The sequence below is a fragment of the Tursiops truncatus genome, chromosome 1, assembly GCF_011762595.2.
Source record: "Tursiops truncatus isolate mTurTru1 chromosome 1, mTurTru1.mat.Y, whole genome shotgun sequence".
Lineage (NCBI taxonomy): Eukaryota > Metazoa > Chordata > Mammalia > Artiodactyla > Delphinidae > Tursiops > Tursiops truncatus.
Window position 1 is genome coordinate 176,450,615 of NC_047034.1, and position 27,614 is coordinate 176,478,228.

General features: G+C 52.0%; 2 protein-coding genes across 16 annotated transcripts in view; one reads left to right on the plus strand and one right to left on the minus strand.

The window, feature by feature from the left end:
* The window catches only part of CLSTN1 (calsyntenin 1), a 78,512-nt gene extending 58,882 nt beyond the window's left edge, over positions 1-19,630 (plus strand). For 6 of the 8 annotated variants that reach the window (XM_033843657.2, XM_073796432.1, XM_073796420.1 and 3 more), the window contains 12 exons: positions 2,062-2,310; positions 2,650-2,771; positions 7,937-8,099; positions 11,711-11,767; positions 13,052-13,209; positions 14,273-14,421; positions 14,710-14,936; positions 15,422-15,592; positions 15,932-16,077; positions 17,118-17,253; positions 17,548-17,732; positions 18,065-19,630. In XM_033843657.2, the coding sequence (XP_033699548.1) occupies positions 2,062-2,310; positions 2,650-2,771; positions 7,937-8,099; positions 11,711-11,767; positions 13,052-13,209; positions 14,273-14,421; positions 14,710-14,936; positions 15,422-15,592; positions 15,932-16,077; positions 17,118-17,253; positions 17,548-17,732; positions 18,065-18,262 (1,961 nt within the window). In that variant the 3' untranslated portion in view covers positions 18,263-19,630. The remainder of the gene's footprint in view (positions 1-2,061; positions 2,311-2,649; positions 2,772-7,936; positions 8,100-11,710; positions 11,768-13,051; positions 13,210-14,272; positions 14,422-14,709; positions 14,937-15,421; positions 15,593-15,931; positions 16,078-17,117; positions 17,254-17,547; positions 17,733-18,064) is intronic. The other 2 variants (XM_033843658.2, XM_033843661.2) reach the window with 1 other exon arrangement.
* An 81-nt stretch (positions 19,631-19,711) lies between these two features.
* PIK3CD (phosphatidylinositol-4,5-bisphosphate 3-kinase catalytic subunit delta) overlaps positions 19,712-27,614 on the minus strand; it is a 49,802-nt gene continuing 41,899 nt past the window's right edge. For 5 of the 8 annotated variants that reach the window (XM_033843673.2, XM_073796400.1, XM_073796393.1 and 2 more), the window contains 14 exons: positions 27,106-27,202; positions 26,872-27,002; positions 26,082-26,381; positions 25,869-25,990; positions 25,528-25,671; positions 25,258-25,357; positions 24,933-25,111; positions 24,726-24,838; positions 24,422-24,500; positions 23,710-23,877; positions 23,001-23,124; positions 22,658-22,803; positions 22,354-22,486; positions 19,712-21,703 (listed from right to left, as the gene is read on the minus strand). In XM_033843673.2, the coding sequence (XP_033699564.1) occupies positions 21,566-21,703; positions 22,354-22,486; positions 22,658-22,803; positions 23,001-23,124; positions 23,710-23,877; positions 24,422-24,500; positions 24,726-24,838; positions 24,933-25,111; positions 25,258-25,357; positions 25,528-25,671; positions 25,869-25,990; positions 26,082-26,381; positions 26,872-27,002; positions 27,106-27,202 (1,974 nt within the window). In that variant the 3' untranslated portion in view covers positions 19,712-21,565. The remainder of the gene's footprint in view (positions 21,704-22,353; positions 22,487-22,657; positions 22,804-23,000; positions 23,125-23,709; positions 23,878-24,421; positions 24,501-24,725; positions 24,839-24,932; positions 25,112-25,257; positions 25,358-25,527; positions 25,672-25,868; positions 25,991-26,081; positions 26,382-26,871; positions 27,003-27,105; positions 27,203-27,614) is intronic. The other 3 variants (XM_073796405.1, XM_033843682.2, XM_033843686.2) reach the window with 3 other exon arrangements.

The following is a 27,614-nucleotide window of genomic DNA, read 5'->3' on the forward strand; positions in this document are numbered from 1 at the left end:
AAGGGCCTTTCGTAGGGAGCATTTTCCAGTACTCGTCTGTCTTTTCACTAAGTGATAATGACAGTTAGATTCAGGCAACCAGTTTTCTTTCATAATTGGAAATTGTCATATGAAGAATAAGCAAAAGGGAAAAAGTATATTCTCTGTGGCTCATCCTGATTCTGAATCCAAATATTCATAATCATGTACCTAAATGTATGTAAGTAAAGAGGTCTGGAATATTTTCTATTTTATACTATGTAAGTATAGTGTAAAAGTACTTTCTCGTAATGCCATTATTTTTTATGGTATTAAATGAACATTCTCTCAGCAGAACAGTTTAAAGGTAGAAAGAATTTTCTATTTGAGTGCTTACTGTACGCTAGGTCCTTCCACATGTGTTATTTCATTTAATCTTCCCATCAGGCCTACAAAGGTGGTAGCATTGGCCTCGTCTTTACAGAAGAATTAGTTGAGACCGAGGGAGGCTGAGTCGCTTGCCCAAGGTCACACTTTTAGGAAGTGGCCAAGCTGGGATTTGGACCAAGATCGTATGATACTCAAAAGACCAGGCTGTCCCAGCCAAGTCATGCTGCCCCTAGGAATAGAGAAGTCAAGGGCCCGGTGGCTGTGAAAGGTTGCAAGATCTTCTGTGGATGAATTTAAAAGAAAATCGAGCCTGGCAACGTGTAACAAAAGTTGTGAAAATGTTTCATGTTCTTTGGCTTAGTATCCCATTTCTAGGAGTTTATCCTAAGGGAATAATCATGGAGACACACAAAAGTCCTCGTCAAGGCAAGGTTTGTCACAGAGAAAAAATAGGGACAACTCCGTGTGCACAGGACAGATCAGTTAAATATATCACAGCACAAATTCTATACAGTGAAATGCTATTCAGACATTTTAAATTATGCTGTAAAGAATATTACTGGGAATATATGTAGGTGTTACATAGCAGGACTCCACTTTTATAATATATTCATATTATACATATTTTATGACATATATTCATACGTATTATACATATTTTAATAATATGTGTACATTCATAAAGAAAGGACTGGAAGTGTTTATACCCAAATGTTAATAGTGGGTATATTGGGGTGGGATCACAAGTAATGCTTCTTTTTTTTTCTCTTTTCTTTATTTTTTTATTGAAGTATAGTTGCTGTACAACATAGTGATTCACAGTTTTTAAAGGTTATACTCCTCTTTTTTTCTTCCTTTAAAAAAAAATCTATGGTTATTATTTATGAATCTTTTTAATAATAAAAACCCTTATTTTTGAGGAAAAGTAAACTGGAACTAGCAAACTGTATAACCATTAAGATAAAAGTGGTACCTTAATACATGCACCCCAGTGTTCATAGCAGCACTGTTTATAATAACCAAGACATGGAACTCACCTGACTGTCCATTGACAGATGAATGGGTAAAGAAGATATGTGTATATATATATGTGTGTGTGTGTGTGTGTATATGTATACACACACGCGTGCGCACACACACACACACACAGTGGAATATTACTCAGCCATAAGAAAGAATGAAATATTGCCATTTGCAGCAACATGGGTGGACCTAGAGATTATCATATTAAGTGAAGTAAGTCAGACAAAGACAGATATCATATGCTATCACTTATATGTGGAATCTAAAAAAAATTATACAAATGAACTTATTTATAAAACAGAAATAGACTCACAGACATAGGAAACAAACTATGGTTACCAAAGGTGGGGAGAGGAGGGATAAATTAGGACTTTGGGATAAATATATACACACTACCATATATAAAATAGGTAAACAAGGACCTACGGTATAGCACAGAGAGCTATACTCAATATCTTGTACTAACCTATAACAGAAGAGAATGTAAAAAAAACAATATATATATTTATATATGTATGTATAACTGAATCACTTTGCTCTACACCTGAAACTAACACAACATTGTAAATCAACTCTAGTTCAATTTAAGAAAAACAAAAAAACAAAAACAGTACCTTAGTGTGGCTTTGAAATGCTTGTCCCTTTTGAGTTCGTCGCATGATGCATAGTGAGTGTCTCCATGTTGCTTAGGCGCTGCGTCTGGCACAGCTGAGCTGCTCCCTTCCCCGGGCGGCTCCTTGAACTGGACCATCGGCCTCCCCACTGACAATGGCCACGACAGCGACCAGGTCTTCGAGTTCAATGGCACTCAAGGGGTGAGGGTCCCAGATGGCGTCGTTTCCGTCAACCCCAAGGAGCCTTTTACGATCTCTGTGTGGATGAGGCACGGGCCGTTTGGCAGGAAGAAGGAGACGGTCCTTTGCAGCTCAGACAAAACAGGTGGGTGAGCTTCGCTGTAAGGGGCGTCCGCTGTAGTGATGCCTGGAGGTGGGCACCTTATTCTAACCCTAAAGGCTCCCACACGCTCTTGGTGACACACGTTGCTCTGTGCTCAAGACACTGCACTGGTCTCTGGGCGTTTGCTAGCTTTACTCAGTGGATTGGGCCCCTCTTCTCAGTAAAGCCCAAGCGTAGTTTTTCCTAAACCCTGCCTTGGCCCACCGTGGAGAGTTCACCCGTGCTGATAAAACTGTGTCTTCAAGATCCATTCAAGAAACAGCTTTTAGTTCTCCTTTGGGTCTTAAGTCGGCAGTTTACTAGTAGAATTACTCTTCGCAGATATGAACCGACACCATTATTCACTCTATGTCCACGGCTGCCGGCTTATTTTCCTCCTCCGTCAGGATCCTTCAGAAGAGAAGAAATACAAACCTGCAGAATTCCACTGGAAGTTGAATCAGGTGAGTGCATGGAAAACTCACTGCTCTGGGTGTTCTTCAGAGAGGTTAAACGGGCACTGCGACCGTGAACAGGACCGGCTGTTGATGGGCAGGGTTTATTTACGATTTTATGATTTCTGTGTCTGTGGCTAATAGGACAGCAAATTAAATCCACTGAACTCCTTTTTACTGAAAGCCTAAGTTTGTTTTTTTACCTGTACGTGTTTTATACATAAAATATTAATACAGGCGTACCTCATTTTATTGCGCTCCACAGATAATTGCAGTTTTTATAAATTGAAGGCTTGTGGCAACCCTGCCTTGTCAGATAATGTTAGCATTTTTTAGCAGTATTTTTTAATGAAGGTATGTACACTGTTATTTTTTAGACATAATGCAGTTGCACACTTAATAGACCACAGTATAGTGTAAACATAAATTTATATGCACTGGGAAACGAAAATAAATTCGTAAGACTCGCTTTATTGTGGTACTCGATTTATTGGTGTGGTCTGGAACCAAACCTGTGATATCTCCAAGGTGTGCCTGTATAAAGAAATGATATGTTTCAAATCCCAAATATCGTGTTATAATTTATTGAGATAAGCAGCACTTGCTTCAAAATTGGGATTGGGGTCCTTGTATTTGTTTATTATTTAAGGCCTTGCCTCCCACGTTGTGCCAAGGACCCTGGGTGCCTCAGCAGATTCGGGGGTGCGATGGGATGTTTTAAATATTCAAGGAACCAGCAATCTTGACATCTTTCAGGCACCACATGAACTATTAGCTCGTGGGAATTTATAGTTTCAACATTAGAGCACATTATACTTCTTGTGATGATGTCATGTCTTTGCAAAGCTGATTTCCTAACAGTTGCTGTGATAAAAATCAAGCGTCATGTGCAAAGAATCAATGTGTTACAGGAAATGAGGAGATGCTGTAAACTGAGAAAGCCTTTTCATTAAAATCACAGCAGGTCATTTCCTCTTGTGAGTTAGAGTTGGGGCAAGAAGGAAACCTGAGCTTAATTTATTTGCCTCGTGGAGTTTGTGGATAAGAGCTGACAGTGTTATATGTGCCTGTAGTTGGTAAAATATAACATTGTCTGACACAGTTACAAGATAGATACATGAGAGCACATATGAGAAAGGAAAAAAGTATGTGATGGTGGAAAGATGAAGTGACTGTCAAGTTGGCAGTGTTCATCTCTTACTGGTGTAATTTTTATTTACATAGATCAGTTCTTTCTCGGAAACTTTTGTCATCAGTTTTTTCAAGAAACTAAGAAAGGTATCATACAGAAAAAAATGTTGCAATGTAGGTAGACATTTTAGGTATAGTTCTGTTTTAGTAACCACAGTCTACACTTAGATATTCAGTTTCTTCTGATGACATGTTTTAGAAACTTTATCATGGAAAATTTCACACATAGGTAAAGGTGGACAGATTAGTGTAAGGAACAACTCCACACACCCTGGCTTCAATAATTATCAGCTCTTGGTCAACCTTGTTTCATTGTTACCTCCACTATTAAGAGTTTTTTGTTCAAATTGTCTCATAGATGTTTTCGTGTTTACAAATTTGTCTGTTTGAATCAGGATCCAAATAAGGGGCCATACACTGGGATTGGCTGATAGACCTTTTGAGTTTATTTTAATCTGTAGATTTTCCTCTTCTCTCTTGGAGTTTCTTTGGTGACAGAACATGCTCCTCTCTCTGTGCTGTCATTTATCACACTCCTCTCTCTTCCTTATACCCTGTAAATTGGGACTGGGCTGTAAAGACTTGATCAGAATGGGGTTTGCGTGTTTCTGATCTGTTTAAGCTCCGTCGGGTTGTTTCTCTTTGTGATTTAAGCAGCCGTCAGTGGTCAGTGTCACCACCCTTGTGGCACTTGATCTCTGGTCACTTGGGTCATAGGAAGTGTGTTCTCAGGAAGGGCTCGTGGAAACAGTTAATTCCTGAGTTCTTACGTGTTGTTTTAATAGTTTGTCTGTGGCCTTTATACTGAAGGTCACTTTGGCTGGATATAACATCTCTGGCTCCGAGGTAAGATTTCCAAGAACAGAAAATCTGTCTCTCCATTGAGTTCTGATGTAAAATGTTGCTGTTAAAATCTGACAACAGCTTGATTTTCTTTCCTTTATAAAACACTCAGTCTTGGGCTTCCCTGGTGGCGCAGTGGTTGAGAGTCCGCCTGGCGATGCAGGGGACACGGGTTCGTGCCCCAGTCCGGGAAGATCCCACATGCCGTGGAGCGGCTGGGCCCGTGAGCTATGGCCACTGAGCCTGCGCATCCGGAGCCTGTGCTCCGCAACGGGAGAGGCCACAGCAGTGAGAGGCCCGCATACCGCAAAAAAATAAAAGAAAAGGAAAACACTCAGTCTTTTTGTTTGGATGACCATGGGATGTGTGTTTTTTTTTCCTTCTTCTTCTTTTCTTTAAGGTCATTTAATTTTACGAATATGTCTTGGTTGTCTTAGGTCTGTTTTCCCAAATATGTGGTATGCCTTTTAGTATCTAGTTTCAAACGTTTTGGTATTTCAGGAAAGTTTTTGTTATAGTTTTTAGTATTCTCTTCTATTGCTTTGGTTTTCCTCTCTGGGGACTCCTCTTATCTTTTGTTGATATTCTTTACCTGTTTTCTGTATCTTTCCCTTTTTTTTAAATCATTCCTGTGCTTTGTCACCTCATTTCTGAGTTGCTCTAATTACAAACTATGTTCTTCTGTTTTGTCATTTTCCTCATGTCTTTTAGCGTGTTTTGAAATAACAGATTATCATTTTCATCTCTTTTGCTAGGTATGTCTTTCAGGTATGGTTTCATTATCTGAAGGGAGGTTATTCCCTTTGGTTGTCTTTTTTTTTTCTTTTAAAAACTTTTTGGGATTGAGTCGTGATCATGTTTTCCCCCCTCAATTTTACATGAAATTAGCTTTCCTACACTTTGAAAAGCATGACTTTTTTTTTTTTTTCCCTAGCTTTAGGGTTTGATCTCTCCCTTCTGTTGTTTTCATAAAGTATTTTTTTTTTTAATGTGGCTTCACACCCTCTGGTATCACCTGGATCAGAAGCCCTGTTGCTTTCCTCCACCCGACTTGTTTCAGCATTCATGTAGTCACTTTGTCACCAGTATTGTCGTGGGTGTCGTCTGGGGTTTGGGCTTTTACTACCCTAATCACCGTGTTTTCAAGGAAATTAAAAAATTATACTAATTCTCCTACTCTCTTCTCAGAATATGCTCATGGTATTTCCCAAGAAACCCATACTATTTTAAAAACTGGGGGTGTACCATAAACTACTTTCTGAAGCAGCATATATTATAGAACTTGTTTTAAATAAAGAAACTAAAATTAAGATCTTATCTGTCTCAAAAGTGAATTGCTGTGCAATGTCTTTTTGTTGTTGTTGTTTTTGTTTTTTCGGCACGCGGGCCTCTCATTGCTGTGGCCTCTCCCGCTGCGGAGCACAGGCTCCGGACGCGCAGGCCCAGTGGCCATGGCCCACAGGCTCAGCCGCTTCGCGGCATGTGGGATCCTCCCGGACCGGGACACAAACCCGTGTCCCCTGCATCGGCAGGTGGACTCAACCACTGCGCCACCAGGGAAGCCCTGTGCAATTTCTTTATTTAGAAATATGTGATTATACATTTATACACACATACATTATGCGTATATAAGAAACATATATACGATATCAGAGATCTGAATTTTTTCCTCAGACTTACCAAGAGCAGCTGCTTTTCTTTGGGGATAATCTTTGGTCATTTCTTCATTTATCTTGATGTTTCTGGTCTGTTTTAGCTCTTGATTTCTCCTTGGTTCAGTTTCTTAGAATTTAAAGGTAAATTGGGCAAGCTTTTTATTTATTTATTATTTCTAAATATTTAGCTTTGGCTGCGTCGGGTCTTAGTTGCGGCACGTGGGCTTCTCTCTAGTTGTGATGCAGGGGCTTCTCTCTAGTTGCGGTGTGTGGGCTCAGTAGTTGTGGCGTGCGGGCTTAGTTGCCCTGCTGCGTGTGGGATCTTAGTTCCCCAATCAGGGATCAAACTCACGTCCCCTGCATTGGAAGGCAGATTTCTTAACCACTGGACCATACAGGGAAGTCCCTGGGCAGGCTTTTTAAAAATACAGTTTTAGAAATTTCATCCCATAGCGTCTCCTTCTCTGCCTGTCCCTGTTCTTGCATGTCTGTCTCTTCCTCTAAAGCCAGAAATCAGGGAATGCCAGACCAGCCAGGCCTTGGAGACTGCAGACCAGCACCCCACGTGACAACAGGGGAGATATTGGGGAGCTGCTCCTTCATGATAGGAGAGGAGCTCAGTTGAATTTGGCCATCTGAGCTGTATGTTCGTATTTATTTAGACCATCACCTTTGAACCGAAAAAGAAAGCACATGTGCTGTAGTGGGCCTCGGTCAGAAACTGGAGGCATTTTTCATTTAAAAAAGAATATTTATTTCTTTATTTTTGGCTGTGTTGGGTCTTCGTTGCTGCACACGGGCTTTCTCTAGTTGCGGCGAGCAGGGGCTACTCTTCGTTGTGGTGCGTGGGCTTCTCATTGCGGTGGCTTCTCTTGTTGCAGAGCACGGGCTCTAGGTGCGCGGGCTTCAGTAGTTGCAGCACGTGGGCTCAGTAGTTGTGGCTCGCGGGCTCTAGAGCTCAGGCTCAGTAGCTGTGGTGCATGGGCTTAGTTGCTCCGTGGCATGTGGGATCTTTCCGGACCAGGGCTCGAACCCGTGGCCCCTGCATTGGCAGGCGGATTCTTAACCACTGCACCACAGTGGTTAATGTGGAAGTGCCACGTTTTTCATTTTGATCCAGAAAAGGAACGACCAGCCCCCTGGGTGGTGTCCATCCTGCTGATACTAGAATTTCCTGGTGTCATGCTCTTGGCAGAAGGGAATCGGGCAGCTCCCTGTCTGGGGTCCTGTCACATGATGAATGAGTAGCGCCCCCAAGTCTGAAGCGTCCTAGAGATGGTAATGTCACCTTGACCTTTTGGGGTGAGATGCGGTGGGATGAGACGTATTTTGTTGTTGTCATTTTAAGTCTTTTCCTTTTTAGGAAGACAGGTTCATTCTGGGTGACTTGTTCTCGTCCAGTTATGTCGCTCTCATGGCTGCGTCTTTGGGTGAGAGGGAAGGTGGACGTTTCACACTTAACCACCCACCCCCTTGGCCTTGTAGGTCTGTGACGAGGAATGGCATCACTATGTCCTCAACGTGGAAATCCCAAACGTGACTCTTTATGTGGACGGCGTCTCTCATAAGCCCTTCTCTGTGACTGAAGACTACCCGCTTCACGCGTCCAAGATCGAAACCCAGCTCATGGTTGGAGCTTGCTGGCAAGGTAACAGTCATCGGCACCCTGTCCCCTCCAGGCTTCGAGAATTCAGTACTTCTTCTCTGCTCTGTTGGTGGAAACAGGCTCCTCTCAGAGTCTCACATCCTTTACTGTCCTCTCCTTTCTCTTTTCATTCCTTTGCCTGGTGTAGCCTTTCTGGGGGGCACGGCTGCTGCCAGGCTCCAGGAGGGCTCTATTTACGATGCTTGATGAAGGCGTTAAAGGATGGGAACTCCTTTCCCGGGGGTCCAGGAGGAGATATGCAGAGGGAGAGTGTCATTGAGGACCTTGTTTATAAATTATTTATAAATTAACCTGTTCGTTGGAAAGTTTACAAAAACAGAGAGGCAACCGTCAGGCACAGACACGTGAGTTGCTCCGGCCAGGAGGTCAGAGTGATTAGCACTTGATAACCTGGCGGGAGCACCTTCAGTGAGGATTGGGGGAGAGTCCGTGGCCGTCTCTGCTGGAAGACCAGGACGGGATGTGATGACAGCCACCAGCGAGACGATACCTTTTATTCTTGTTTTCTGAGTGGCAGGCTGTGCGCCAATGGCTTCACATACATTATCTCATTAATCCTAATAATATGTTTGCGGGGCAGCAGCTCTTTTTATCCCTATTTCATAGCTGAAAAGCCGGGGCTCAGAGAAGTAGTGAGCTGTGTTACCAGCTGGTTACGTGGTGCTAGGATTTGAACCACTGGAGCCAGTGCACTCAGGCCCAGTGTTCTGACCCACCAAACCAGGGGTGCTACCCTTTTCTGTGCCACGGAGTCCTTTGGTGGTCTGTGAAGCCTATGGACCTTTCTCAGGATAATTTCTTACTAGTCTATGAAACAAAATAAAATACATAGGATTTCAAAGGCGACCAATTAAACTGAAATGCAGTTGTCAAAGTACTAAAAGGATAAATTTGTAAAGTAGTAACACCTGTGCTGCTTTACTAACTCATGCAGATCAGGCGCCTCCATTAACTTCCGGGAGGCAGAGCAGGAGGGGCTTGGTAACCATGCTGTGTACCTACAGCAGAGCAGCTGGCAGGACGTGATACCTGGCGGCACAGTCATAGTTTCTTCTAATATCCCTGTGATTTGTAGCTGACATTTATAACCAAAGGGAAAACTAAATTTTAGAAGTTAGTAAAAATTAAGCATGTGATTTTTCCCAGACCCCTTGGTCTGCTCTCAAGGTTCATGGGCCCCCCCCTCCAACTTTGCCCATGACTGTGTGTTGTGTCACTTCAGGGTGTCATCATCACTACATGTACCTGCTAAATAGGCCTTCTTTTTCCTTCCCTTTGGAAACATTATACCTTGAGTTAGGTTAGAAATTTGTGAAAGAGCCTAAATGCCAAGACAGTTTTGCTGCTTTTAGGAGAATTTGAATTTCATAATTTTCCTGCAGATCCTTCCATATGAAAAAGAATAAGACAGTATTTCACAGTGAACTTCTTCAGCAAATTCCCAGATTTGTTACTGGTGACAATCCATCTGTGAGAAAGTAGAACGTGAGACCAAGGAATGAGGAATAAATTATTAGAAAGTTTTTAGTTGTTACGCTTAAAATTTCAGGAAGCTTATAGTTGTTACTCTTAAAATTTTAGTTCAAACTTCCTTCCCAAATTAAACAATAATTTCTGAGTAATGATTTTAAAAATAAGAATAAGAATACAAGGGACTGCCCTGGATGTCCAGTGGTTAAGACGCTGCACTTCCACTGATCCCTGGTCAGGGAACTAAGTAAGATCCCACATGCTGCATGGCGCGGCCAAAAAAAACAAAGAATAAGAACACAAGTGTGGGGACTTCCCTGGTGGCGCAGCGGTTAAGAATCCTCCTGCCAGTGTAGGGGACACAGGTTCGAGCCCTGGTCTGGGAAGATCCCACATGCCGCGGAGCAGCTAAGCCCGTGCGCCACAACTACTGAGCCTGCGCTCTAGAGCCTGCAAGCCACAACTCCTGAGCCTGCGTGCTGCAACTACCGAAGTCTGCGCGCCTAGAGCCCGTGCTCTGCAGCAAGAGAAGCCACCGCAGTGAGAAGCCTGCGCACCGCAACCAAGAGTAGCCCCCGCTCTCTGCAACTAGAGAAAGCCTGTGAGCAGCAGCAAAAACCCAACGCAGCCATCATAAATAAATAAAAAGTTTAAAAAAGGCATGATATTTACATATTTAAAAAAAGAATACAAGTGTGAACCTAAATGTTATTTTGTATTCTGGAAACTTTGTTACGTGGGTTAAAATACCCCACCCCCACCCCCACCCCCCTGTCCCACCCTGCCTTCCTCTTCATGTCACAGTGTCTCTGCCATCAGATGGCAATCAGTTTTCATCCTTTCTCACCTCTTTCTACCTCAGCCCTCTCAGCATCCTCAGCCAGAAGAATCTGCCTGTAAATTTCCAAACCAAACACAAGTTTAAAAAATTTTAGTTAATGGGGGAAGAAGATCTCCTCTCTTCCTTTCAGGGGATTTGAAGTCCCTTCCCCTTCAAGTTCACTGTGGGGAGCCTGGGCTGGAGGCCCACTTCATGGGATCAACGGAAACGTCAGTTGTAACTGTGTGTTAGGGGGACGTGGGAGCCGTGTGGGCTCCGGGGCTCAACTGTGCACACCTGGCCTCGTCCCCATGAGGCCGCAGCAGGAAAGGTGGTGAGGCCTGCGCCGTGGGGTGGGGCGGGGAGAGGGAAGCAGTGCACCCACCGCGCGGTCTGGAGGGTGGAAATTCTGTCCCCCGTCGCTGGGCGGGTGCCTCGACCCAGAATGCTGGGCGGGAACCACAGCCGCTGTCCCCAGGCCCATCACCGATTATGTTTCTCTGGGTGAGTTCCTTAACCTCCGACTCTCCCTTTCTGTTCAGAAAAACTGGTTAAAAATGCCTTCTTTCGTCTGTCACTTGGATGTGAGTGACATCTAAGTGTGAACCGATGTGAACTCCTTTTGAGCTTTCAAAAAAGACATACATGTTCACTACACACCAGGCTTTGGACGCTGACATGTGTCTTCCCCATTAAAAAGACCGGCGCTGTGGTCCAGGGTGGGTGCCTTTTGCACCAGGTACGTCTCTGCCATCAGCGCCAGCTGCCACCTCCCAGTGTCCTGCCTGGACAGGTTGAGGAGATCAGTGAATTCAGTGCACAGCTGTTACTCATCTCATTTTGAATCTGACCTGTGTTTTGGCAAGGAGGCTGCCGGAAGGTGGAATAAAAGAATGGAAAGAGATAAACAATAAGGTCCTACTGTGTAGCTCAGGGAACTACAATATATTCAATATCATGTGATAAACCATAATGGAAAGGAATATGAAAAAGAATATATATATGTATAATTGAATCGCTTTGCTGTAAAATTAACACAGTATTGTAAATCAACTGTACTTAAATAAAATAAATTTAAAAAAAAAAGAATGGAAAGAAGCACGGGAGTGGTAACTATCCCTTTGGGAAAAGGTGATCAAGTACAGTTTTCATCCAGGTGTGGAGTGTGTCCCCAGGAGGGATGGGAGGGCAACTTTTCTCTTTGTGTTTGTGTTTGGTAGCTTTTCAAAACTAATTTTCAAGGTCCAGTTTGAAGAGCCTAACCTCTTGGTCCTTTTCTATTGTCTGTCTTGCTTTTCTACAGAGTATTCAGGAGTTGAAAATGACAATGAAACTGAGCCTGTGCCTGTGGCCTCTGCAGGTTGCTGGACTTCCTTGCCTACGGTTCACTATTGTGTTTCATTTAAAGACGAGACATCCATTCATTGTGCATTTCGCATGAGACACCCAAGTTGCATTTTGGTCCCAGACACTATTTGAGCTGCTGCTTTGCCTCATGCTACCCCACTGCATCATGGGATTTCCCTTTTCTGCCCATTCTGATCCCAGTTGAAGTGAGAACAAATGACTCATTAATGCAATGTACTAATGGGAAGTTTTTCTTTTCCTCATCAAATGTTACCCCATCCCACTGCGTGAGGCGCCCCGCTGAAGTCTCACAGGCTAAGTTTGGTTGGGAGGCCACCTCCTGCTTCTCGTGTGTCTGAACCAGGAGACAGGAAAAGACTCGTGGCTAGATATTCTGTCCTGACTGATAATAAGTTTTAAATAATGTTTCTTAGAAATCTTGGTCCCTAGTGACGATTTAGTATCTAACGTCCCTCATCCGGAGTGCGGCATGCTGCTGACAATTGGTCTCTCCTCCTCCTCCAGTGTAAGAACAGGGTTTAGTACCTCCTGGTTTTGGCTCTTCGTTACAGTCTGTCAAGGGCCACCTTCTGGCTTTTTCTTGTAACATCTTCACTCTTCCCAGTTATCCTCAGTAGGAGGAGACAGGCACACTGGGACTCAACAAAATAGCCTGTGTAGGCGGCCTTGATACTAGGCTTTGTGCAGGGTAGGATTTTAGCATTCCTTTTATCTTTCTACCCCTGCCTGTGTACGTTCATCCCCAAGTTTGTGTGTATTCCCCGAGTGTGCTCAGTTAGAAAAAGCAGCCCAGGGGAATTACCTGGCGGTCCAATGGTTAGGACTTGGCGCTTTCAGTGCAGGGACCGGGGTTTGATCCCTGGTCGCGGTGCAGCCAAAAAAAAAGAAAAGAAAAAAAAAAGAAACCCAGCGCCGGATCCAGGCAGTGGTTGAAGAGGCTGGCGCTGGTAGGACATCACTTGTGTACCATGATGACGGGTGCAGCGAGGGCCACCCTTACCAGGAAGTGGCCGCATGTGTGGGGACACTCACGGGACCTCTTGGCTTCTGGGCTTCTCCCAGCTCCTCTCTTCTCCGGGCCACGTGCATGACCATAAGCCATTTAATTTCCTCATTGTGCTTCCATGTCGATTGCTAGGCTAACAGGATCTGGTAGGAACTAACCCGCATGTCCACCCATCAGGCTGCCACCACCGGTAACATCACCTTGAAAAGTGAAGCAGGAGGCCCTGGGCTGCACTCACAACTTCTGCTTTTCCACCCCCGTGTTCTGCAGGTGGTGACCTGCACATGACTCAGTTTTTCCGAGGTAATCTGGCTGGCCTGACAATCCGTTCCGGGAAGCTCACGGATAAAAAAGTGATTGACTGTCTGTATACCTGTAAAGAGGGGCTAGACCTGCACATCCCCGAAGGCAGCGGCAGCGGTGTCAAGGTAACACCAGCACCCACGACTTCCTCAAGCACAGGTGCGGAGGCTGTTGGCGTAAGGACTGATCGGTGATTGGTCCTGAGCTGCCTTTACGCACAGCATCTCCGACACTACACGTGTGGGGTGTCTTTCTCACACCAGTTCTCCAGCTCCTGGACCCCGACTCCCCAGGCGTCCTGTAATCCAGTTCAGTCCTGACACTAAGTGGGCACCAGGCCCCACTGCCCCCCACATGCCTGCTCCTCTGGTACCAGCTGCAAGGATCTGGGCCTCTGGTACCCACACTTGGCTGAAAAAAGTCGAGGGTTCCCACAATCCCTCGCCCTTTTCAGGTTCACTAATTTGCTAGAACTGCTCAGAAAACAGTTCACTTACTATTACTGGCTTATCATGAAGGATACAACTCAGGAACAAGCAGGTGGAAGGGAGGCCCAGGGCCAGGAGTGGAGGAGGGTGCACGGGCCTTCCACACCCCCTCCAGGTGCACCACCCTCCCGGCACCTCGCTGTGTCCACCAGCCCAGAAGCGCTCCAGACCCTGTCGTTGAGAAGTTTTTGTGGAGGGTCTGTTATGTAGGTATGATTGACCAAATCATTGACCACTGTTGATTGATTAACTCAATCTCCAGTCCCTGTCCCCTCCCCGGAGTTTAGAGGTGAGGCTGAAGGTCCAGTGTAATCACGTGGTTGGTTTCTTTGGCAACCAGTCCGCATCCAAGAGTCACCTCGTTAAGGTAGATTCTGGGGGCGGCTGAAAGGGGCTTATTAGGAATGAAAAAAGATGCCCCTGTCCGTCAGGAAATGCCAGAAGTTTTAGGAGCTCTGTGCCAGAAACCAGGGACAAAGACCAAATATATATTTATTATGTCACAGATCTGTCTGTGCCTTAGATATTTACCATCATGTAATAGGGTCACAGTCACTGGAATTATGTGAGCTTTTCTTCTCCAAGTCACCAATTCGAATCAGTCCCAAGCTAATCCTCTTGGTCAAAGTGTTTGTGGTTTCAGCGTCTTGCCGTTAGAACCTTATTCTGTTCCTGTCTCTCTGTTTTGGTGCCATTTCAGATCCAAGCCAACCCCAGTCAGTCAGTGTTGACCTTGGAGGGAGAGGATGTAGCGGAGTTGGATAAGGCCATGCAGCACATTTCCTACCTGAATTCACGACAGTTCCCCACACCCGGGATCCGAAGACTCAAAATCACCAGCGTGGTCAAGTATGTGCTGATTTTTAACAATAAACCTGTCTTTGCTCCGTGACCCTTGAGAAGGAAATGTGTGTATTTAGGTTTTTACGTCAACCCAGCCTCCCTTCTGTAAGGAAAGGTGATCTGTCCCTCGTTCCCAGCAAGTTTAAGTGACGTTTGGAAGCACATTCTGGGAGCGGCCGGCGTCTTGTCCGCCAGGTGGTCGTGGAATCCTGGGGTCCGCCTCCGAGCGCCTTTGTCCGTGTGGCTTGAGAAGCCGCCCTTAAAGCCCTGACCCTCCCTCCCCTTCCTTGGCAGGTGTTTCAACGAGGCCGTCTGCCTCTCCGTCCCCGCGTTGGATGGCTACGTGATGGTTCTGCAGCCGGAAGAGCCCAAGATCAGTCTGAGTGGCATCCACCACTTCGCTCGAGCGGCTTCCGAATTTGAAAGCGCGGAGGGGGTTTTCCTCTTCCCCGAGCTTCGGATCATCAGCACCATCACGAGAGAGGTGGAGCCCGAAGGAGAAGGGGACGAGGACCCCACAGGTGACGGCCTAGACCCGTCGCCCAGAAGTGGGCGGCTGAAACCCCCCTGCTGCTGCTTATTCCTTGGCCCTTTTCCTCTGTGATTTTGTAGACTTGAATGTTCTAATGCTGTTCTTGGGTCTGCTTCTGGAATCGGACCCGTGGGCCAGAGCTCATTATGATCTTTGGAAACCCACCTAGAGGGTCCTTTCATCTTTTTTCCAGCTTGACCTCAGTATCTGGGATGGCTCTCGTGGGTTGAGAGGGCAGGGGTTGCTGCTGTAGGGGTGCTCCTGCTGGCTGGCCCCCCATTCTCGGGCCTTCCTGGTGGCCAGTCCTCCTAGACACATAAAGCACCCCCAATTCTTGAAAATGACTGTCCCGTACCTCCATCCGTGGTCCCTAAAAGGCCTCTGTGAGTTGGAGGATGAGCAGACAGGCTGTCGCTGTGAGCACCTCCCTGGGCTCCACAGCCTCTGCTATTTCCGGTTGGGCCATTTTTGCAGTTCAAGAGTCACTGGTGTCAGAGGAGATTGTCCACGACCTAGACACCTGCGAGGTCACGGTGGAGGGAGAGGAACTGAACCGAGAGCAGGAGAGCCTAGAAGTGGACACGGCCCGCCTGCAGCAGAAGGGCATCGAAGTGAGCAGCTCTGACCTGGGTGTGGTCTTCACAGGTGAGAGGCCAGACCCCAGACTGGGAGAGTGAAGGCTCAGAGCTCAGCGCCCACCTCCTCCCAGCTCAGCAGCTGGAGAGAGTCCTGGAGGAGGTGGGAAAGGAGGAGTGGTGGCCACGCACCTTCTCCCAGACGGGAAGGGGAGCACAGCTCTGCCTGGTGTCCAGTCCTCATAACGGGTGGAAGCTTGGGCGTGTGTGGTACCTGCCCCTCAGCAGGGGACGACGCCCCCGCAGTTGGCAAGCCAGACGCGCGGCCGGGCGGCTCCGGGGCCCGCCTGCAGCCCGCCTTCGCCCTCGGCCCGTGTCCCTAAGCTCAGCCCTGCTGTCTTCCCTGCAGGTGTCGACACCATGGCTAGCTACGAGGAGGTCTTGCACCTCCTGCGCTATCGGAACTGGCACACCAGGTCCTTGCTTGACCGGAAGTTCAAGCTCGTCTGCTCCGAGCTGAATGGCCGCTACGTCAGCAACGAGTTCCAGGTGGAGGTGGGTGCCGGGCTGTGCTGAGCAGGGCAGCAGCATGGTGACCGGGTGCCTCGCTCACGGCCCTGATGTTTGCCAATGCCGATTTTTAGAGCATTCGTGGTGGCAACTGTTTAGGTTCATCCTGGGGTGGGTTGCCTTTCCCAGCCGGGGGGCTGCTCCCCATTAGACCTGCAGAGGTTTGGGGGGACAGGTTATACACGGGCTGGGCTGGGGCCCAGCACGGTGCCCCCCCTTCACAGGCTGCCTTAGCCTGAGAGTCAGAGGGGCCTCTGGAGGGAGGCGGTCAGGACCGAGTGGCGGTCCATGCCTCGGGCTGAGGGGCGAGGTTGTTTCTTGAGATTTGACACTGCTTTCACCGGGGGAGCCGGGGCTTCGTTGCAGATGGCTGGCCCTGCCGTGAATAGATCCTTGGCGCAGGGCGAGGGTTGCCGCCAGCACCGGCAGGGCTGCTCTCCACTGAACGTGGTTGTGGGGACTTAGGCCGCAATGGCCAGAGGGCACTCGTCCTGCTGGGACACCTTTCGTATCACTCGGAGCTTCTGTGCCCTGGAGAAATGGACCCAAAGTTACTCTCAGCAATTGAACGCTTCCGTTGTGACCCCGTAGCAGCAGAATTAAACTCACAGGGCTGAAGAGCCCACGAGTGTTTTCTTGAGCCGAAGGGTAGCAGATTTGAAAGGAAATAAAGGCTCTGATTTGTGCTCTCTTTCACGTGGCTGTAGCTTTGGGAAAAGAGGGGCAATGTGGTGTGCCCGGGCTTCTCGAACCACCCGTGGTGAAGGGCCAGTGGTGGTGCTGTGTCTTCTCCAGTCTGTGGTGGATGAATTATTTTATTAGATACAACAGAAGTGAGCTATTCCAACAGCAGAATGTTCTTGGCTGTGTGACAGCATCACGTGGTCACAGCAGCCTCCCTGGCCACTTCTGTTCTTCTCTCTGCCCGCCAGCACCGGTCCAGGGCCCACTTCGGTGGTGCTGGTCAAGTGCATGTCCACTCCATCCGCGGACACATTCAGGCTGCCCTTGTGTCTCCGCTGCAGGTGAACGTCATCCACACGGCCAACCCCGTGGAGCACGCCAGCCACATGGCCGCGCAGCCACAGTTCGTCCACCCCGAGCACCGCTCCTTCATTGACCTCTCAGGTCACAACCTGGCCAACCCCCACCCGTTCGCAGGTAGGCCTGGGACGCCCCTCCCCGACTCCTGCCGTGAGCTCAGCCCCCCTCTTCCCCCACCGCCGCTCAGAACAGCCACCAGCGGCCTGGCTGTTATTCCACGTCACACGAGGAAACCGGAGCACAGACGGGGCGGTGGGGGCCCGAACCCAGACTTGAACCCGTGCTGAGCCTTTTCTCGGAGCTCCTCCTGTTCTCTGGGGGGTGGACGGAGCAAGCAGTGGAGGCCGAGGGCACACGGCGGGTCGGGTCGGGTCTCGTCATCACAGCCGTCCTGTGTCCTCTCCCCCGCAGTCGTCCCCAGCACCGCAACCGTCGTCATCGTGGTGTGCGTCAGCTTCCTGGTTTTCATGATCATCCTGGGAGTGTTCCGGATCCGGGCTGCTCACCAGAGGACCATGCGGGACCAGGACAGCGGCAAAGAGAACGAGATGGATTGGGACGACTCTGCCCTGACCATCACCGTGAACCCCATGGAGGTAGGCGAGGGCGGTGACGCCCCGACTGAGAACCCCTGCAGGCCAGGGCCCCAGGGAGGCTCAGCTAACCTTCAAGCTCACATGCTCTGCGTGGTCCGCACCGTGACCCCGCGTGGGCAAACTGAGGCCTGGGGGGGCCTGCTTTAGGGTCACGGTCCGGCTGTGGCTGGTGCCCGGAGCTGTGCTTCCCTTCGTCTTTGGTGAGGAGCCTAGTCCAGCCCCTCTTGCTGGGTCGTGGGATGTGGCTTCCAGCCGGTGGACAAACCCTGGGTCACCAGCTGGGGCGGGGGAGGGGCTGGATTCATCGCCTGGTCGCCGTGTCTCTCTGTCAGACATACGAGGACCAGCACAGCAGCGAGGAGGAGGAGGAGGAGGAAGAGGAGGAGGAGAGCGACGCCGGGGACGAGGAGGATGACATCACCAGCGCCGAGTCGGAGAGCAGCGAGGAGGAGGGGGTGGAGCCCGGCGACCGGCAGACTGCGAGCCGGCAGCAGCAGCTGGAGTGGGACGACTCCACCCTCAGCTACTGAGCCGCGGCCGTGCCCGCCCGCCGTCGCCTTCTTTCCTGCTTCAGGAGGCTTTGCTGTCATCCCTGTGCCCACCCCAAGGGTCCACGATGTACAGAGTCATCCTGGCCAGTAGGTCTGCAGAGCCTCCCCGTCGCCGATCTCCGCCCACGCTTGGTGTATAGGGCCATAGGCTCCCCCTTGCTCCCTCCCTTCGTCCGCCCTGCTCGCTCTTAAGTTAATGTGAGGAGCTGACGCTCGCTCTGTGGCTGATGTCAACTCCAGAAAAGCTGCAGTGACTGGACTCCTTGACAAAGGGTTAGAGTTGCTCACTCCTACCTGGTAGTCCTCTTCTTTTTTTTTTTTAAAAAAAGTTTTTATTTTTTCCAAACTAGTGCATGTATAAAATGGCAGAATGGGGTTAATATGTAGATGATGAACTGACTTTTTAATATTTTGTAAATAAATTGGGATTCCTCGTGTCGTTTGTGCTAGCCTAATCCGGGGCTGGATGCAAAGTGGAGCGGAGACACTGAGCGTGGGAGGGGAGGGACCAGAGACACTGCCCATCCCACCCCGCCCCCCACCCCGCCCCAAGATGAGGAGAAAGGAGCACAGACATTGATCTGCTGCCCGGCAGGAGGGGACCGGATGAGGGACCCCTCTTTGGAGGCTGGAAACGGCCAGGTCTTTTCTTTGGGATTCTACCCATTGAGGGCTGCGGGGAGCTGGGGTCCCTGGCCATGTTTGCTCCCTTCTCCAAGGACTGGCATTTCCTCATGCAGGAACCTGGACTCAGGTGCAGCCTTGGGGTCCATACTGAATAGATGCAGGTTTCCTTGCCGGTGAGAGTATGTTTCGATCATGTGGATGGTGCAGACCCTCTGACCACTTGGTCTGGAGACAGCGACAGGCCTGGGGGATCCGTACTCAGAACATGGCGGAAATGACGCCCAATGGCCTGAAGGCAGTGCTCAATTCCCCGAGCACCTGCGCCCCTCCTCCCCAGAGCCCCCGGGGGGTGAAACCATGCCCAGTAGGTGGTGAAAGGAGAGAACCGCAGTCAGGAGCAAAAACCCCTATAGCACGTGGTTTTTAATTTACGTGTAAATTTTTAGATTTCTAAAACTGGGGGAAAATAATTTTGAACACTGTTCTGTGATCATAACTGCTAGTTTCGAGGACACTGCCAGCTGTCCTGTGTCGTGTGTGGCCACCCCTCCATGTACTGTCACCGTCGCTGCTCTGTTTAGACCGTGGATAGACGCTAATGCGTAGACGGGACCCTCCGCGCTGTCTGTAGCCGCCGTGGTATCACTTTTCAGATGTGTATATTGATGATAGGTCAGAAAGCGTATACATACAATAAAGTCTGTTCTAACTCCAGTGGGAGAGCGGTTTGTTTTGGGTCTTGTTTTCATCTTAATCCTGCATCCTCTTGTTTCTTTCTGAGCCAAGAACATAACATACCAAGGATTTTATTTCTTTTAATCTGTTTTTACCTCTCATTTCAAGGTTTCAGACTGTTGAACCTACATCAGTTACGCTGAACTCACCTTTCCCATACAGAAACATCAAATGATTTAAAAAAAAATAGAAAATACTCTTCTCGTCAGGCACACAGGCCATGCACCCAACCGGCTATTGCTGTGTATATGCAGTGTGCTGCCCACACCACGAAGCACAGACTCGTCCAAATAAATAACAAGTAGACATACAGTCGGCTTTTCCTATTTCCAAACAGGTGGATGGGTCTGATGAATTCAGCACTTAGTTGGGAACCAGAGTCTGGTCAGTGGGGCTCTGTGGGTGGCATGGATTGCTATGGGCAGTGCCTCTCGGCCACCTCTCGTGAACCAAGAAACAGAGTTGGCACCTGGACTCTTCTGGAAGCCGTGCACCAGGGCTGCTGACAGGGCAGCTACTTCTGGCTCTGCTGAGCCGTGCAAAGCCTTTTGAGAGGTAAGTGGTGTCGCCCCTGTGGGTCCCGAGTCGGCTGCTAATACATGAAGCTCACCTGTGGGCTTCCAGAAGCCCAGGTTCTTAGCCCCATCTCCAGAGTTGGCTCCAGAAGGCTGAGGGAGGCCCGGGAACCTGCATTTCTCGAGCTCCTCAGACACACCTAAGGCTGAGCCTGAATCATTTCAAGCTAAGTACCGTCAGAGGAAAAGATGCCACCACACCCCTAACTCTCACGCTTCTGCTGCCTGGGTACTGGGAGCAGGTTCTCAAAGGTGAGCGTTGTGGAGAGGAGATCAGGTCTTTCATGACCTAAAACCTGCTTTAGGAGGAGGGAGGTTACATACAATTGCACAAAGTACTCGCACCTGCTTGTGTCTTGATCCATGACCAGGATGAGCTAAATCAAGCTCAGACCTTTTTAATGTGTCTCGAGGACCAGCGTGCGCTATATGTGATGGGCGCTGGCGCCTCTCTCCCGAGCCGTAGAGGTTCAGTAAAGTAGTTTGGCTATTTTTTTTCTCACCCGCAAACAAAATCACTTTACAGCAGAGATGAATTCCCGTACCCAGGAGTCGCTTTAAAAGTGGAAAGCAGGGCTTCCCTAGTGGTGCAGTGGTTGGGAGTCCGCCTGCCAATGCAGGGGACACGGGTTCGTGCCCCGGTCCGGGAGGATCCGACATGCCGCGGAGCGGCTGGGCCCGTGAGCCATGGCCGCTGAGCCTGCGCGTCCGGAGCCTGTGCTCCGCAACGGGAGAGGCCATAACAGTAAGAGGCCCGCGTACCGCAAAAAAAAAAAAAAAAACGTGGAAAGCAATCATCCCTGAATCTAGAGGGTACCCAGGCCTCCTCTGAGGGCTGCCCAGAACTCAGTCAGTGGAGGGCACGCAGGTGGAGGGGGTGAACAGGCGTGGGTGCCCTGTCTGGACAGCAGGTACCGGGTCACTGCCAGGCACCAGGACCGGTGTAGCACGGCAGGAGCCTGGGGAGGAGGCAGCTCCCGGACGGGAGAATCATCTCTGCCGGCTCCAGACCCACCAGCTGGAAGACTTGAGGTCACAGATCCTCGGCGAGATGCGGCCTCGAGATGCCGGGTTCACAGTGTCTTCCCATCAAAGCCCAGGGCTTGGATGGGGAAGTGGGAGGACGGTGCCCCTCCCCACATTAGGGTACATTTCCATGTATGGCTGTTTAGTTCCCGAAACATTTCAAGTCATAAATAAATAACCAGTGTAAACAAAAGGCAGTTGTGTAGGTTCTTTCCCAAGGATGCCGTCCAGCCTTTCAGGTCCCGGAGGGTGGCCGAGGGTGCCCGGCTCCCAAGACTGACAGCTCGGTTGTCTCCAGGCCCAGGGCTTGGACGGGCTGCTATTGCCTGTTATCTTTGGACACGTTGTGGGCCAGCCAGTTCACTTTGGTTTTCCAGCTCTCCCGGAGGGCTTCGTTAAACTTCACCCGGAAGTGCTTTAGAGCCTCCTCCTCCGTCTTCCCCAATGCCAGAGAATCCTGAGGCAAGATGGAAGCAATGGGCGTCCCATGGAGGGGCCTGGGCCCTGCTCAGCAGGGAGCCCCGTCTCCCTGCACCTCCACCCACTCTGGGCAGGTAACGCTCCCTCCTAAGAGAACTGCACCAAGGGAGCCAGGAGGGCGCCACCCAACACCTCCCCCGGGAAGAGCTCTTCGTTCCGACCCCAACCAAGGCGGCCCCTGCCCCGCCCCATCCTCAAAATAAGATGCCAACTTGAGCCCGGAGGTCTTGGCCCCAAAGGCAGGCAGCTTGGCCTTCTCCACTGGAAGCTGGCAAGAGGAAGAAGGGAGGGAGCAGCTTCTTCCCAGGAACTCGGGGGCCATGGCCCCCCCACCTCAGTCCCCGCCCCAGCGTCTCATAAACTGAAAAGACGCAGGAAGGAAAGACAGTTTTTAACCATGGAGGGAACCCTCTTGTACAAGTGGAAACGCCCGCAGCCTGCGGAGGACGGGAGGGTGGGCCAGAGCCGGTGGCTTCCTGCCAGACCCGGGTCCCAGGCCGGTGTGAACACACACGAGTCAGCAGGGCCCTGTGGGTCCACCACGCTCGGGGGTTGGGGGGGGTGGTGCCTCGAGGAGTCTGGGGCTCCCTGGTCTCCTGCTTGGCGGGGCCCTGCCCTGGCGTTTACCTTGAGGTACTGGATGTCTTTGGAGCAGCTGAGCTCAGGCAGGCCTGCCGCCCGCATGAGGGCAAAGAGGTGGAGAAACAGCAGCCCGTGGCGCCGCAGGATGGTGTAGGCCCTTTCACAGTAGCCCCGGAACCTGTAGTGGGAGGTCAGGGAGCGGGCCCTGGGTCCTCCCGTCCCCCCGCATCCCAGCCAGCCGGCCAGCCCGCCCTCACCCTGGAAGGAGCCGCGCCCACAAAGCCCCAGCGTCCTCTGACTGACCGCCCCCGGCACCAAGGGGCATCTCGGGGGTCTGAGGCACCCTCACCTTTCAAATTTCTCACTATTATTCGTCTTCCCCTGCTGGATCACGTGCACAAAGTCATAGGTGAGGATGAACGGGACTCGCTCACGGTTGATTCCAAACTTGGTCTTGAAATTCCCCAGAAAGTGGCCGAAATCAATGTGGAACAGCTGAGGGGAGGGAAGAGCAAAGACCCAAAAGGAGTCAAAAAGGAGGGTGCCTCACCCAGAGGAGCCTGGGGAGGGAGAGGGAGCTGGAAGGGCTTGGATAGGGGGCTCTGCCAGCAGCCGTGTGCAGAGCAGAACGGCCAGCGGGCCAGCGCCGGGCGGCAGGCACCATGCTCACGGCAGCCCCACACCACCCCTACCTGCCCGTTCTCCCGGATCATGATGTTGTCGCTGTGCCGATCGCCGATGCCCAGCACGTATGTGGCCACACAGTAGCCAGCGCAGGAGAGGGTGAACTCCTCAATGGCTCGATCCAGGGCCTCCCTGGGGGGCAGGGATGGAAACCACGGCCACACCGTTTTGCAGCTTCTTCTACCAAGAGGTGGTGTCTATGTCCCCTGCCCTTGAATCTGGCCTTGTGACTTGCTTGGACCAACAGAACATGGAGGAAGTGATGCTGGGCACCTTCCAGAGCCTGGGCCTTAAGACACCTTGCAGTTCCTGAACCTCCCCTACTGTCATGGAAGGAAACTGAGGCTAGAATGAGAGGCCACATGGAGAGAAGCCCCAGACGTGCAATCCTCCAGGCCCAGTCAAACTACCAGATGAGAGCAGTTGTGTGAGTGATTAAAGCAGAAGAACCACTCAGCTGAGCCAGCTCAAGTTGCAGATTTGTGGTTTAGGCCCCTAAGTTCGGGCTGGTTGTTATGCGGCAATAACTAACTGATACATGTGGGAACAGAGACCTGACCCACTCCCCCACCCCCCCACCCCACAGCATCTATGGGATGGCCCTCAGCTGAGCCAAGAAGCCACAGAGACAGTCAAAGTCCCTCCTCCTTGCCTTTGATTCCCGAGGTCTGCCTCTTGGGAAGGAGAGGGCATCTGTCCCTTGGGCCTGAAACCTACCCAGGGTTCTTGGACTTGAGCCAGTTGAGCAGAGCATCCTTGTTGAAGGCAGCCGTGGCCGCCATGTTGCTCTTGTTCAGCTGGATGTTGGCGATGGTGTCTGAGTGAAGCACCACCTCGATGAGGCCTGTGTGGTCCCCGGTGGAGAGGCAGCCGTAAGGGGTCATCCTAGCCAGGTGGGAGGAGGGGCAGGTGGACACAGTGGTCAAGGGCTGTCCCAGGGGCTTCTTGACCCCGAGGAGCTTAACCCAAAAAGGCTGCAGGAGATGCTACTCAAGTTGCTGAAAAGAGGAGGCAGGTACTAGGGGCGAGCCCTTGACTCCCAGGGCTCCAGGGAAGGTTCCTTGGAGAGGCCACACCAGCACCCAAGATGTAGAGAGGAAGAGTCGGCACCGTGGCTGAACTCATGTTTGCTCAGAAAGAAAAATCCAGGTGGCTTGGAAGATGATGGGGCAGGAAGCCAGGGATGCTTGAGGCCAAGGGACCAATGGAGGGAGACAGTGCAAAGGGCCAGGGCTGGCCTTCTCCACCCTCATCCTGCGGCCCTATCGCCTCCCTGACCCCGAGTTTCAAACTGGCCCCTGCTCTTCTTAGAAGAGCCAGTCTTTTTTCCAGCTGAGGTGGTAATGTCAGCTTTGACAGGGGACCCCTCCGACGGGGCATGGTCCTAAGCCTGGTGCAGGCACAAGTGGATGACGGGAGGGCCTCTCACCTCAGGTCCAAGCCCTCCTGCTTCCACAGAACGTCCATCAGCTGGATCATCTGCAGGGTCAGCATGTCCTGGCGGAGGTCTGTGCAGCCACCCCCGGGGAGGAAAGGCATGAGTTTCTGGTGGGTTCTCCAATCCCAGCCATGCCCAGGCCCCAGAGTCCCAAGACTCTGTGTTTTCGTCAGCTCGCCCTCCAGGAGATCTGCCCCTGGCCCCCACTGCAAGGTGCCCCCGCCGAGGGTAGCATGGCAGGGCGAGGGGAAGCCAAGGCCTCAGCGGGTCCCTGGCCGGGGCCCGGCCTGCTCACCGTCCCCGTTCTTAAAGATGATGCCCACGGTGCCATCGCTGCCCGCCTCCTCATTGCTGTACAGGACCCACAGGGGCTTCATCTTGGAGTCCATGAAGGTGCACTGCTCCACGCTGCCGGACGAGACCGCAGTCAGCAGCGGGCCCTCCTCAGGGCCTGGGGGGAGGGGAGGAGGTGGGGAGGCCCCGGCTGGGGCCTGGGGCTCACCAGACTTCAGCCAGCAGGGTGCTGGGGTCGAGCGGGGACTGCAGGTGGGAGAGGGCCTCCAGGTAGGTCTCCTGGCGCATGCACAGGTGCATCAGCTCCTTGGTCTGGGGCTTGGTGGTCTTCTGGGAGCTCACTTTGACGACGTCGTTCAGGGCTTTCAGCTTGCTCAGCGCTTCCCCCTGGCCAGGAGGATGGGAGGGCAGCGTGGGCCGGCTGGGAGAGGCAGGCTCCGAGCCTCGGCCTGGCCCACGCGGCTCTACAGGGGTCGGGGCAACTCTGCCCCAAAGCAGAGCCCAGGCAGGGGTGCGGGGGCCCCGAGCCTCACCTGCTTCATCAGCACCTTCATGTGATGGGTGCTGCCCCTGCAGTAGGCCTCCATGATGAGGCCGAAGCGCAGGGCCACCGAGGGCACGTGCATCTCGGAGCTGGAGGGAGGAAGAAGGGGCTGAGCCTCGCCTCGCCAGGCGGGGCCACACAGCCCCTCCCAGCCCGGCAGGACCCAGCCACCGAGGACACCCGGGCTGGCCGGCGGAGACGCGAGGCCCGCAGGCAAGAGGCCCCTCCTCCCCGTGGCCTTCCAGGTGAGTGCAGCTACCGCAGGTGCCAGAAGAGGAAGTGGCCGATCTTGCGATTGGCCAGGGCCCGGTCCAGCAGGAATTTGGTCAGCTCGCAGTCGAGGTAGGACTCGTACTTGAGCACCTGCACCAGCTGCAGCAGGTACTGGAAAAGCTCGTCGTCCCTGCAGAGAAGGGAGGCTGGCTGGGGCCCGGAGCTTCACGGCTCGGGAGAGGGTCTGCAGCTGGCGAGGGGGCAGGGTAGGGGCGGGAGGCCAGCCTCACCTGAGCAGGCCCCCAGGAGAGGTCCCCAGCCAGTGGCTAGACCCGGGCCATTGGGGCAAAGCCGCCCTCTGAAGATGAGGAAGCCCGCGGGACTCACGTCAGTTTCCGCAGGGACTTGATGGCAAAGGAGCCCACGTGGCGGTCAGGGAAGCTGAAGTCCAGCAGCTCCAGGGCGCTCAGGACGGGCAGCTCGGGCCAGGAGCACAGCAGGTAGAGCATCTGGGGGGTGCCGGTGGTCAGGGCAGGGGGCGCAGGCTGCGGTCTGGCTCCAGACTCTGCCCCCTCCCCCGGCCCCGGCCCCGCCGCCCACCTGGGCCACGTCCTCGTGCTTGTTCCACTTGGTGACCAGCAGCAACCGGGCCAGCGCCTCGGGGAAGTGCTCCTGGATCTCGTGCCGCATCTTCCACACCAGGTCCTTCTCGTGCTCGTATAGCTCCCCGGACCCCCGGCGCTCCAGGATCTCCCGCAGCTGCAGCTGCTGAGGGGCACAGGTGGAGGTGGGGGGGCGGTGAGGGCTGCAGCCAGGTCCACGCCCCACCGCCCACGGCCCCCAGCTCACCTCCTCCTCCGTGAAGCGCCCGTGCTCCCCATGCCGCCCCAGCTCTAGGATCTGCAAGAGCGACCCTGCTGTCAGCGGCAACCCCGGGGCCTGGGCCAGCCTGGCCTGCGGGGCCCCCGGGGCGGGCGTCAACACCTCGGCACTGCTGACTTTGCGTGCCAGTGACTCTCAGTGGTGGGGACTCTCCCGCGTGCTGCAGGGCGTTTAGCAGCATCCCTGACCTCCGCCCATGAGATGCCAGGCGCATCTCTCCCACTAGTTGTGACAACCAAAAATGCCTTTGGACATGCCCAAAGTCCCCTGGGGGGCAAAGCGGCCCCCGGTTGAGAATCACTGCTCTAGGACACATGAGGATTCCAGAGAGTCAAGGAAGCCCCCAAGCGTGTGTGGGCACCCAGCTCCCAGCCCGGGCAACTCACGGGGTGCAGGGACCATGTCCTGGGGAGCCCCAGAGGCAGGGTCAGGACAGTTAACCTTTAGCTTCGAGGTTTCTGGGCAGGGTGGGTCCTGGACCCCAAATGGCGAGGGCCCCCTCACTGACCTTGTCCAGGGCAGGGTAGTATACAGGGTGGGGGGCCACCTCAGGGAGAAAGATGACCAGGGCGGCTGCGCTCTCAGTGTTGGGGTTACTCCGCACGGTCCCACAGGGGTTCAGTAGCTCCCCTTTCTCGTCTGGATACAAGGACAGATGGAGTTGCAAGGGGAATGTCATCACGTGTGGGACCCACCTCCCCAATCCCCTGGCCTCTGCCTCTCCCTCCTGGCCTGGGCCAACCTGGGACGGAGGGCCACATGTAGAGGCAGCGCTCGCCGGTCTTGAGCTGGTTCTTGTAATCAAACAGCATGAGGTTGGCCCAGGCGATGGGGCAGTCCTGGGAGAGAAACCGGGCAGGTCACAGCCAGCTGCCAGAAAGCCTCCGTTTGCTCACCTGCAGGATGGGCCCAGCCAGACCATGCTTCCCACCCTTGCCCAGACTCCCTGTGAAGCAGCTGGCAGAGTCAGTCACCCCTCGACTCCCTTCTGCTCCCGGATGCATCCCACTCTCGGCTTCTTGAGAAAGCCTCAAACAAACCACATAGGCCCTAGGGAGCTGGCCCAGCTCAGCTACGAGTGAGTCAGGGTGGCTCGGTGGTCAGTCACATCCTGGGCCCAGTGACTCAGTGCTCGACCACCACTCTGTCCCCAACTGGCTGCTGACTCAGGCCACCCCGCCCCCTGCAAGGACACTGCATTTGTCCTTCCAGGGCAGGGAGCTCCCTCCAGGTTCCCACAAGGACCAAAGG